General features: G+C 49.6%; 1 protein-coding gene across 1 annotated transcript in view; it reads left to right on the top strand.

Annotated features, from left to right (window-relative positions):
- The first annotated feature begins 1,939 nt into the window (after positions 1 to 1,939).
- LOC121284280 (2-acylglycerol O-acyltransferase 2-A-like) overlaps positions 1,940 to 12,867 on the top strand; it is a 52,504-nt gene continuing 41,576 nt past the window's right edge. The window contains exons 1-2 of the mRNA XM_041199631.1: positions 1,940 to 2,033; positions 5,406 to 5,584. Coding sequence (XP_041055565.1) covers positions 1,940 to 2,033; positions 5,406 to 5,584 — 273 coding nt within the window. The remainder of the gene's footprint in view (positions 2,034 to 5,405; positions 5,585 to 12,867) is intronic.

Genomic DNA, 12,867 nt, shown 5'->3' with positions numbered 1-12,867 from the left:
TGTGACAGGACTGCAGAGCTTAAATCTGATGCGTTTGTTGTAGGATTGGTTAGCTCTGTCTATCACTTGCTGCTTATGCTGTTTGGCACGCAAGTAGTCCTGTGTTATAGCTTCACCAGGTTGACACCTCATTTTTAGGTAAGCCTGGTGCTGCTCCTGGCATGCCCTCCTGCACTCTTCATTGAACCAGGGTTGATCCCCTGGCTTGATGGTAATGGTAGAGTGGGGGATATGCTGGGCCATGAGGTTACAGATTGTGTTCAAGTACAATTCTGTTGCTGCTGATGGCCCACAGTGCCTCATGGATACCCAGTATTGATTGTTAGATCTGTTTGAAATCTATCCCATTTAGCACGGTGGTAGCACCACACAACACAATGGAGGGTGTCCTCAATGTGAATTTGGGACTTCATCTCCACAATGACTGTGCGGTGGTCACTCCTACCGATACTATCATGGGCAGATGCATCTGCGGCAGGCAGGTTGGTGAGGATGAGGTCAAGTATGTTTTCACTCTTGTTGGTTCCCTCACCACTTGCTGCAGACCCAGTCTAGCAGCTATGTCCTTTAGGACTCGGCCAGCTCGGTCAGCAGTGGTGCTACCGAGTCACTCTTGGTGACAGACATTGAAGTCCCCCATCCAGAGTACATTCTGCGCCCTTGCCACCCTCAGTGCTTCCTCTAAGTGATGTTCAACATGGAGGAGCACTGATTCATCAGCTGAGGGAGCGTGGTATGTGGTAATCAGCAGGAGGTTTCTTTGCCCATGTTTGACCTGATGCCATGAAACTTCATGAGGTCCAGAGATAATGTTCAGGACTCCCAGGGCAACTCCCTCCTGACTGTGTACCACTGTGCTGCCACCTCTGTTGGGTCTGTCCTGCTGGTGGGACAGGACATACCCAGGGATTGTGATGGTGGTGTCTGGGACATCATCTGTTAGGTGTGATTCCGTGAGGGTGACTATATCAGGCTGTTGCTTGACTGTTCTGTGAGACAGTTCTCCCAATTTTGGCACTAGCCCCCAGATGTTAGTAAGGAGGACTTTGCATTGTCGACAGGGCTGAGTTTGCCGTTGTCATTTCCGGTGCCGGGGTCGATGCCGGGTGGTTTGTCCAGTTTCACTCCTTTTTTGAGTCTTTGTAGTGGTTTGATGCAACCGAGTGGCTTGCTGGGCCATTTCAGAACGCATTTAAGCATCGTTTGCTTTGCTGTGGGTCTGGAGTCGCATGTAGGCCAGAGCAGGTAAGGGCAACAGATTTCCTTCCCTAAAGGGCATTACAACGATCGACAGTGGTTTCATGGTCATCATTAGACTTTTAATTCCAGATTTTTATTGAATTAATATTCCACCATCTGCCATGGTGGGATTCAAACCCAGGCCCCTGGAGAATTACCCTGGGTCTCTGGGTTACTAGTCCAGCGAAAATATCACTACACCTTTGCCTCCCCCTTAGAAATATATTGGCTGTTCCTTCACTGTCGCTGGGTCAAAATCCTGGAACTCCCTCCCTAACAGCACTGTGGGTGTATCTACACCACGTGGACTGCAGCGGTTCAAGAAGGCAGCTCACCACCACCTTCTCAAAGGGCAACTAGGGATGGGCAATAAATGCTGGCCCAGCCAGCGAAGCCCAAATCCCAAGAGTGAATTTTTCTTTAAAGTGCAATGATCAGAACAACCGTAAACATTTCCATGGGCTGTCAAGTGACATTTGACCTCAGTGGGCTAGACAAACTGTTTTAACTTTTGGCTCTGCCCCTCCCCCTCTACATAACAATATAAAAACTCAATCTATTGTGGCTCTTTTGCAACATGTAACAAGCCTTGTTTAAAGTGCATTCTTTGCAAGAAGACTTTGTACTCAAGTCTGACTCAGTCTCATTGATTTCCTTATTGGATCTCTTGCATTGAAATAAACTCCTTGGGGGTTTCAGGATGCGCATCAATTTTGCCCCATTAAGAATACCATGGCGCCGTCGTGTACAGACAGCGGTTGTCATACTGTGGGTCTTCTCCTTCCTTGTTCTTGGTAAGTGATTCTTAGCTTCTGTACCTCTTAATGTCTCTCCCCTTAAGCCTGTGGTTAACTGCACCGCTCGGTGCCTGTAGCTTCTCGCCTGCCAGTTCAAACTCTTGCAGTGATGTCCTGCGCCTCATCTGGAGATGAAAACTCAAAAATAACGAAACCCGCTCCAGATCCACACCGAACTGGCAGTGTGTGTACTGCCTTAAGTGTGGCATTCGTAAGGATCACATAAATGGCAAACGCAACCCAGGTTTGTTAGACTGCCACACCTCAAAAATAATGCACTTTAGTCACTTCCACACAACCAACCATTTCATGAAATCCCGGTTAAAGAGTCGGTTTCGGGCTTTACCAAGATTGTTTTGAAGTATGGCTTCAGTTTGAAATTTTTGAGTTCGTGTTACCTGATTGCTAATTGTCAATAAATTGAGTAAAGGAAGAGACGGGCATGCATTTATATAACGCCTTTTGCAGCCTCAGGGTACTCCCAAGCAGCCAATTAAGTAAGTGCCTTATTGAAGTATAGTCACAGCTGCAATGCAAAACAACATGGCAGCCAATTTATACACAGCAACTTCCCACAAACAGCAGCATGTGAAAGCCCAGATATATTCGGGGCATGTGAGTCAGCTGTGGGGCGCATGCACACCAACTTGGTTTCATAAAGAGGAGTCAGGAGTCTGCACCTTAAGTCCATTTATCCATCTTTGCTCTATTGCCTTTGATGCAGATTTTTTCCATCAATCCAACAACAACAACTTGCATTTACGCAGCACCTAGAAAAGCATCCCAAGACAATTTAGATGTGTGATTACAAAACTAATTTTCGCACAGAGTCACAGAGGGGGCTTTAGGGCAGATGACCTGATGCTTGATCAAGGCTTAAGGCTTTAAGAAGCATGGTAAAGGAGGAAAGATAGAGGTTTAATTCCAGAGCTTAGGGCCTAGACAGCCAACTGTGGGGCGATGGAAATCGGGACCCTCAAGAGACCAGAGCACAGAAATCTCAAAGTGTTGTGGGGCTCGGTGGGGGGGAGGGGGATTACAGAACTAGGGATGGACAAGGCCAGATTTGAAAACAAGGATAAGAATTTTAAAACTGAGGTGGTGCTAGACTGGGAGCCAATTTAGGCCAAGTGAGCCCAGGGGTGACGGGTGGGCTGGACTTAGAGTGAGTCAGTGTACAGGTGGCAGAGTTTTGGATGAGTTGAAGTCTATGGAGGGTGGAAGATGGGGGGGGTGCCAGCCAGGAATCAAGTCCAGAGAGAACAAAGGCACAGATGAGGGTTTCAGCCACTGGCGAGCTGAGGCAGGGCTGAGCAGGGGGCAATGTTTCACTGAGATAGACGACGGTCTTAGTGATGGAGAGAATATGTGGTCAGGTCAGCAGCTCAGCTCAGGGTCAAATATGATTCCAAGGTTGTAAACTGTCTTGTTCAGCCTCAGGAAGTGGCTAAATTTAAACCCAGATCCAAGTGATGAAGGACATTATTAATTTAAACGCACACAGATTTTCTCCCAGCACAGAGCTCTGATACTTTTGGTGGTCACTTTGCAAGGTGGGTCTCATTGAACTTCATGCTAAAACCTGTAACCATTCAGCACCGGACTGAATTACTGACTTGTTGATACATCTCTTGCCCCTGTTAGTTGTCTGGGGCTTCAAGTCCCACTCCAGGCCTTGAGCACGTCATCCAGGTTGACACTTTAGTGTTATATTGGGGGAGTGCTGCATTGTTGAAGAGGCCACCTTTTGGATGCAGCGCTAAACCAAGGTCCCTTCTCCCCATTAAGGGGGGTGTTAAAGATTCGACAGTACTATTGGTAAAAGAATCCTCCTGGACTCCTGACCAATTTGTCCCTAAACCAACATTTGAAAAAAACAGTAAGATAAAATCAAAATACTTGGGATACACAGCTCCGACGTAGAGTCATACGGACACAAAACGTTAACTCTTGTTACTGACGCTGCCAGACTTGCTGAGTTTTGACAGCATCTTCTGTTCTTATTTCATATTATATTAGAAAAAAGCAGATTAGCTGGCCATTTAGCCCACCTGCCATTTGTGGAATCTTGCTGTGTGTAATTTGGATCAGTAAACTAACAGCAGTGAATGCACTTTAAGAATCATTCTTTGGGATTTTGAGGCTTGAACCAATTGTGGGGTCAAATTAAGGTACCGAATGAATGTGACTTGTTGATCTTTATGTCGTAAATGGCATAGCGACACATGCATGCTCCTAGACATGTGTATGAATACACATTCTTACACACCTTCCTACAGGCGGCATTAGGGAACAAGTTTCTGATGGTTTGCTTGTTTGATATCTTCACACACGTTTTTTTCCTCCTTTGAGAAATAGTGTTGAAGTGTTGGAACATTGTCAACAGGAACAGGAGTGGCTCATTTAGCCCCTCGAGTCTACTCTGCTACTCAACTAGATCATGGCCGATCTTTCAGCTCAACACCACTTTCCTGCACTATCCCCATAACCCCTTGATGTTTTTAATGTCTAGAAATCTATCCATCTCTGTCTTGAACATGCTCAGTGACTGAACATCCACAGAACTCGGGGGTAGAGAGTTCCAAAGATTCACCACTCACTGAGTGAAGAAGTTCCTCCTTACCTCGGTCCTAAATGGCCTACCTCTTAATTCTGAGACTGTGTCTGCTGGTTCTAGACCAACCCCTCCTCCCGGCTCTCTCCACTCCCTCAGCCAGGGGAAACATCCTGCATCTACCCTGTTGAGCCCTGTAAGAGTTTTGCCTCTTATTCTTCTAAACTCTAGAGAATACAGGCCCAGTTTCCTCAGTTTCTCCACACAAGACAATCCCGCCATCCCAGGGATCAGCCTAGTGAACCTTACTGCACTCCCTCTGCGACAAGAATGCCCGTCCTTAGGTAAGGAGACCAAAAATGTACACAATACTCCAGGTACAGGCTCCCCCATGCTCTATACAACTGCAGCAAAGCATCTTTACTCCTGTACTCAGATCCAATAAAGGCCAACACACTGTCTTCCTCATTGCTTGTTGCAATGCATTTTAGCTCTCAGCTACATATGCTAACAGGTAGGGATTGGAAGGCTGATTATCAACCTCTGCGAAACCTGTCATGAACGTTCCTTCCAAGGCCAAGAAGTCCTTGAAGACAGCCTCAACCCAGAGCTTCAGGCTTAGAAGCAGGGGCTCTACCTACTGAGCTACAGGACCTTCATGTTTCTGAAGGTTTACTCCCAGTATTGTCACCATCGTTTCTAGTGCTTGTCACTCACTCATGGCCTGCACCATCGGTAATTTCAATTAAGTGGGGTTAATTTCGGGGTTCCTTGGGCATAAGTGTGACTGTCGGGTTCCTTTCTTTATTCCCCAGCTCAGTGCTGCATTGCGCTCTTCATCATCCTCCTCTTCACATGCTTCTGGTTCATACCCGTGCTGTACGCAACATGGTGGTTCTGGGACCGCAACACGCCGTACCAAGGAGGCCGCAGGTCTCACTTCCTCCGCAACTTGAGATTGTGGGGCCACTTTCGGGACTACTTTCCCATTCACGTGAGTACCAAATGACCTCTCGCTCATATCTCCAGGGGAAAGAAGAGAACATTGACTCTCAGCCATGCGGACTTGCAGTTGTTTCTTTTTTGTCCTGTTTCTTCTGGCTGTGAGACGCCTTCTATTTATTCAAGTAGTTTTCCCCTAATGGGAAGCTATGTTAAAACTTGATACCTCACTGGTTGGGCCTCAGTTGGAGTATTGTGTCAAATTCTGGATACCGCATTTTAGGAAAGATGTGAAGGCTTTGGAGAGGGTGCAGAGATGGTTGACTAGAATGGTACCAGACCTGAGACTGGAGAAGCTGGGATTACTCTCCTGAGAACAAAGAAAGGCCAAGGGGAGAGTTAATGGTGTTGCGATCCGTTAGATAATCAGTCATGTTCATACAGTGGCTTATTGATGCTGGTTAGAAGTGACATACTTTCATATACAGGGATCTGTGCTGTGCAAACAAAAGGAATATGTTCAAGCCATGTGCCTTTTTTAAATAACGCGGGAGCTTGGGGAGCCTATAGTTCCCCATTTATACCTCCATGGCAACGCCTCATCCAATCAGGGTCAATTTGCCAACCAGTCAGCACCCTTTTCTCCTGTAGTATAAATTGTTGTGATTGTTTGAAATTTGGCATTCTTGCATTTGTGTCCTGGTGAGTGCAAGATGAAAAGCTTCGGCAACATGTCTCTCTTTTCAACGATTATTTAATCGAGGTGTTCAAAATTAAGAAGGCTTTCAGTGGAGAACTGGAAGAGAAACTGTTTCCACTGGCACCGATGGGGGAAGTGGGGGTGGGGGGGCGGTCAGTAACCAAAGGACACAGTTTTAAAATAATTGGCTAAAGAACCAGAGTGAGAGATGAGGAGGAAAGATTTTATGCAGCAGATTTAGAATGGGTTGCCTCAAAGGGTGTTGGAAGCAGATTTTCAAAATTTTCCAAATAATTTTCAAAAAGGAAATCGGAGAAATATTTGAAAAGAAAGGTTTGCAGGGCTGGGTGTGGTGAGATCAGGGGACTGAAAGTAATCCGATTGTTCTGAAAGGCAAGACTGAGATTGGAAAAGGATCTACAGGGAAACTGGTATCCAGGAGTTGTTAGATTAATTTGATGTTTCTGTAGATTCAAATTGTTTTTGTAAATGACGGACAACTGTGGTCCCAGCATCAAGTATCCCTGGTGGAACACCAATCCCCACATTTTTCTTTATTCTTTCATGGGATGTGGGCATCGCTGGCAAGGCCAGCATTTGTTGCCCGTCCCTAATTGCCTTTTGAACTGAGTGGCTTGCTCGGCCACTTCAGAGTCAACCCCATTGCTGTGGGTCTGGAGTCACATGTAGGCCAGACCGGGTAAGGATGGCAGATTTCCTTCCCCAAAGGGACATGAGTGAACCAGAGGTAAAAGCAGAAAACTGCAGATGCTGGAAAACCAAAACCAAAACAGAAACAGAAACACCTGGAAAAACTCAGCAGGTCTGGCAGCATCGGTGGAGGAGAATGTGCTCTTCTCCGCCGATGCTGCCAGACCTGCTGAGTTTTTCCAGGTGTTTCTGTTGCTGTTTTTGTTTTGAGTGAACCAGATGAGTTTTTAGGGCAATTGATGGTAGCTTCACGGTCACCGTAACTGAGGCTCGCTTTCACTTCCAGATTTAATAACAGGATTTAAAATTCCACCAGCTGCCGTGGTGGGATTTGAACCCACGTCTCCGGAGCAATAGATGGGTCTCTGGATTACTAGCCTTGCAGCATCAGCTTTTATTCGCAGAGGTTTAAAAACTGAATCCAAACTCTCAGACTGTAATGGCGGGATCTGAACTCCTGTTCTAGCGATTTAGGAGCCTATACAGCTGTAGCACATCTGGAGGGTGCAAAGCCAACCCACAGCACCAACTCTGTCATGGGCAGGACAAGGGAGCTGGTCCCAAATCCACCCCAGCCAGAACTCACAGGGAGGGCAAGTTGAGGAACCTTCAATCTGAGGTTCACCTGACCCCGATTAACATTATAAACAGGATTGTAGAAACGTACTTGTGTAATTGTGTAAGTACAACAGAAAACAACTGAAAGAAGCTGAAAGGATCAGACGTTAGTTAAGGGCAGCTTTGAAAGCTCAGGGAGCCGTCAGCTATAGGTGGCTGTAGCCTGCCCTCTGGTGGTAACATTTATTCAGTACAACTAGATTCTCGGTCAGTAGCTTTTCTGTTGTTAATGCCTCCCTGGTTTTGCAGTTGGAGTTGGTCGGGGAGAGATTTGTCTGGAAGGTCATGCCTTCGTTCGTAACCTCATTGCCTCTATACTCGACTATTCCAACGCACTCCTGGCTGGTCCCCCACATTCTATCCTCTGTAAGCTTGAGGTTATTGATAACTCTGCTGCATTTGCCTTAACTGGCACCAAGTCCCATAACTGATCACAGAATTGTCACAGTGCAGAAGGAGGCCATTCAGCCCACCCTGTCTGCACCAGCTCCTCCACCTTCTCCCCGTAACCCTGCACATTCTTTCTTTTCAGACAATAGTCCATTTTTCTCATCGCTCCTGCGCTCGCTGGCTGACCTACATGGGTTCCCGGTTAAGCAACAGCTTGATTTTAAAATTCTCATCCATGTTTTCAAATCCCTTCACGATCTCACCCTCCCCCCTTCCCTATCTCTTGTAATCTCCTCCAGCCCCACAACCCCTCCGAGATCACTGCACTCCTCGGATTCTGGCCTCTGGAGAATCCTTGAATTTAATCGTTCCACGATTGGTGGCCGTACATTCAATGGCCTGGGCCCTAAGCTCTGGAATTCCCTCCCTAAACTTCCCCACCTGGCTATCATTCTCCTCCTTTAAAGCTCTCCTTAAAATCTGCCTCTTTGACCAAGCTTTAGCTGTCTGATCCAATTGTCTCCCTTATGTAGCTCTGTGTCATTTTTTTGTTTTCCTAAGGTTCCTGTGAGGTACCTTTGGACGTTCTATTACTTTTAAAGACGCTATATAAATCGAAGTTGTTGTTGTTGCCCACCCTTCCGGGGTCAGCTGGCTCAGTGGGATTTTTCTCTGTGTCAAAGGCTATAGGTGGAATTTTCCATTCCGGGCCTAATTCTGTATCGGTGGGGTGGGGGGGAGGGGTGGGAAGCGGCATTGTTTCCTGCTATAGAGGCCAGTAGGGATTCACACTGAATATCACAGTGCTGGGCCCATTAATTATACAGTCAGGGGTTTCCTGATGTCTTGTGTGACAAGGCTGGCTGGATGGCACATACCCGGGCACCATATGTAAAAGGCACCCGCACATCAACTTAGCCACCAGCGAAGGAGGAGATGGCCCATCGATCACAGGGAGCTCCGGCCCCCCAGATTCAGCAACACTTCCCTCGATGTGCTGCTCAGCGCAGTGGAGTTCATGGCCTTATTGAGTCATGAGCAGGAAGCCTCCCCCCGACACACACACTGAGCCTTTGCCCTTCACATGGTCACCTGTCCCGGTGCCCTAGCATTGCAAGTACTACATGCAGCGGTCCCCCTTCAGTTGCCTAGTTACAATGACCTGTCACTCTGCCCACCCCCGCTGACCCAACTCTCATGCAGTATCTCGAGATCTCCACCAGGAGGCTCTGGATGGCTGCGAGCAGCCATGGTGTGTGCAGCATTCGATAACCAATCCAATACCTTTACCCCTCCCACCCTGACCCACACTCTCCCTTTCATAATATTGACCCCACCCACCCCCACCCCCGAGATGTAACATTTGACCTACCCACAGTTACCCTTCGCCCGGGCCCCCATCACCTTTCACCCCATGCGCGTCCCCTTCTTTCTCGAGGAGCCCACCCCCGTTACAATAAACATGCATCCCCCCCACCCCCCCATCCTGCCTACCCTCCAGAACCCACATTTACTTCCATATCCCCTCCAACAGCCCTCAGTGCCCCTTTACTCATTATCACGGGACCTTCAGTCCCCCATCCCACTGGCTTCCAATGCCTCCTTTAACCCTCACTATCCCTTCCTATCAACAATTCCCTCAGTTTCCCCCCCCACAAGGATTGATTCATCGACACCATGAACTCCTGCCTCTCAACCCCTTCCCCCTCTTCCCCCCCATGTCCATTCACACCTGCACACACCCCCATGTCCATTCACACCTGCACACCCCATGCCTATTCACACCTGCACACCCCCATGTCCATTCACACCTGCACACCCCATGCCTATTCACACCTGCACACCCCACGTCCATTCACACCTGCACCCCCCCATGTCCATTCACACCTGCACACCCCCATGTCCATTCACACCTGCACACCCCCCATGCCCATTCACACCCGCACACACCCCCATGTCCATTCACACCTGCACACCCCATGCCTATTCACACCTGCACACCCCACGTCCATTCACACCTGCACCCCCCCATGTCCATTCACACCTGCACACCCCATGCCCATTCACACCTGCACACCCCATGTCCATTCACACCTGCACACACCCCCCATGCCCATTCACACCTGCACACACCCCCATGTCCATTCACACCTGCACACCCCATGCCTATTCACACCTGCACACCCCATGCCCATTCACACCTGCACACACCCCCATGTCCATTCACACCTGCACACCCCATGCCTATTCACACCTGCACACCCCATGTCCATTCACACCTGCACACACCCCCCATGCCTATTCACACCTGCACACCCCACGTCCATTCACACCTGCACCCCCCCATGTCCATTCACACCTGCACACCCCATGCCCATTCACACCTGCACACACCCCCATGTCCATTCACACCTGCACACACCCCCCATGCCTATTCACACCTGCACACCCCATGTCCATTCACACCTGCACACACCCCCCATGCCTATTCACACCTGCACACCCCACGTCCATTCACACCTGCACACCCCCATGTCCATTCACACCTGCACACCCCCATGTCCATTCACACCTGCACACCCCACGTCCATTCACACCTGCACACCCCCATGTCCATTCACACCTGCACACCCCCATGTCCATTCACACCTGCACACACCCCCCATGCCTATTCACACCTGCACACCCCACGTCCATTCACACCTGCACACAACCCCCATGTCCATTCACACCTGCACACCCCCATGTCCATTCACACCTGCACACAACCCCCATGTCCATTCACACCTGCACACACCCCCCATGCCTATTCACACCTGCACACCCCATGTCCATTCACACCTGCACACCCCCATGTCCATTCACACCTGCACACAACCCCCATGTCCATTCACACCTGCACACCCCCCATGTCCATTCACACCTGCACACCCCATGCCTATTCACACCTGCACACCCCATGCCCATTCACACCTGCACACCCCCATGTCCATTCACACCTGCACACACCCCCATGTCCATTCACACCTGCACACAACCCCCATGTCCATTCACACCTGCACACCCCATGCCTATTCACACCTGCACACCCCATGCCTATTCACACCTGCACACCCCATGCCTATTCACACCTGCACACCCCATGTCCATTCACACCTGCACACCCCCATGTCCATTCACACCTGCACACACCCCCCATGTCCATTCACACCTGCACACCCCCATGTCCATTCACACCTGCACACACCCCCCATGTCCATTCACACCTGCACACCCCCATGTCCATTCACACCTGCACACACCCCCCCATGTCCATTCACACCTGCACACCCCCATGTCCATTCACACCTGCACACCCCCCATGTCCATTCACACCTGCACCCCCCATATCCATTCACACCTGCACACCCCCATGCCCATCCACACACCCCCCCACCCCCCCCAACCAATCCCCGGCCCACACTCCACCAAGTCTCTCCCCACTGTTCTGCTCTGTACCAGCTCACCTATTCCACGATCCCTGCAGCATCTCTCCATTTCCCCTACCAGCCCCAACCTCCCCTTCCCCCCCTCTCTAGGCCTCCACACCCACCCCGCCTCTTCATTCCGCTCCTCCCCGTCTAATCTCCCCACAGCACAGACCATCGCTGCCCATCAGCACCTCATGCCACTGTCTACCTGCAGCTAGAAGACCCCCACGGTTGATGTTCCACCCACCCTGTGCTGTATGTGGTGTTCCAGGGTCACTGGTCGCTGGAGGCCTCCATCTTCTGACCTCTGCAAGGCCTTTCTCCAAGTGAGCCCCGACATATCCACACCACATTGGTATGGACACGTTCCGGACAGGCATGATATCCCACTGGCTACGCGAATAATCGGAGGTGGGGGACAATTCCAGTCTGGCCTTCATCTGCATCCCATTAACCGGATGCAAAGCAGTTTCACGCCAGCCCCTGGTGGGAGTGGTGAGCTTTCCAATGGAAGTCCATGGCCACCCTCTTAGGACATGATTCCTGGAGGAGGAGGAGGAGGTTATTGGCAATTGGCAACAGCCACTCAAATAAGACAGGAAGATTCATGGTGCCAAGTGCCACCTCAGGATATCCAAAAACCCTTTCCAGTCAATACAGTAAAATCTTGAAGGAGGCCATTCAGCCCACTGTGTCTGAAGCAGCTCTTTGTGAACGAATTCCCCAATCAGTCCCACTCCCCTGCCCCATGAAACTTCCCCCCTTTGAAGTCTTCACCCAATTTCCTATTGAAAGTTACTGTTGAATCTGCTTCCACCGTCATTTTGGATGATGGTGTAATGGTAATGTTGCTGGATTTGTAACCTAGAGGCCCAGGGTAATGCCCTGGGGATGTGGGTTCAAATCCCAACACAGCGGCTGTTGGGAAATTTAAATTCGATGAATGGTGACCATGACAACTATCACTGGTTGTTGTAATAAACCCAACTGGCTCACTGATGTCCTTCAGGGACTCTTAACTGCCCTCTGAAATGGTCTGGCAAGCTGCATTGGGCATAAAATGCTGGCCTTGCCAGCAATACCCACATCACACTTAAGAAGTGGGATGGATAGAAAAGTAGTGATCCAATGCGGCACCACACCACATCTTGGGATGGATTTTACAGCCCCCTTTGCGGGGGTTGGGGGGGCAGGACCGGAAAATTCCACTGATAGGAGTGGCCGTGAAATTCTGCCCTTGGAGTATTGAGCTACAGAGGCTTCGGATCTGCATCCCCGGCTTGTGTCACGTGAATGGTCCTCAGCTGGAGCTGTGTTCTAGAACCTGTGCTCCACCCTGGCATCCGGCTTTCCCAGCCGGAAAGCTTGGGATGTTTTTACTCCTTCATGGGCATCGCTGGCTGGGCCAGCATTTATTGCCCATCCCTAATTGCCCTTGAGAGGGTG

Source organism: Carcharodon carcharias, chromosome 11, assembly GCF_017639515.1.
Source record: "Carcharodon carcharias isolate sCarCar2 chromosome 11, sCarCar2.pri, whole genome shotgun sequence".
Lineage (NCBI taxonomy): Eukaryota > Metazoa > Chordata > Chondrichthyes > Lamniformes > Lamnidae > Carcharodon > Carcharodon carcharias.
Note: the sequence above shows the minus strand (reverse complement) of the source record. Positions and strands in the feature narration are given on the sequence as shown.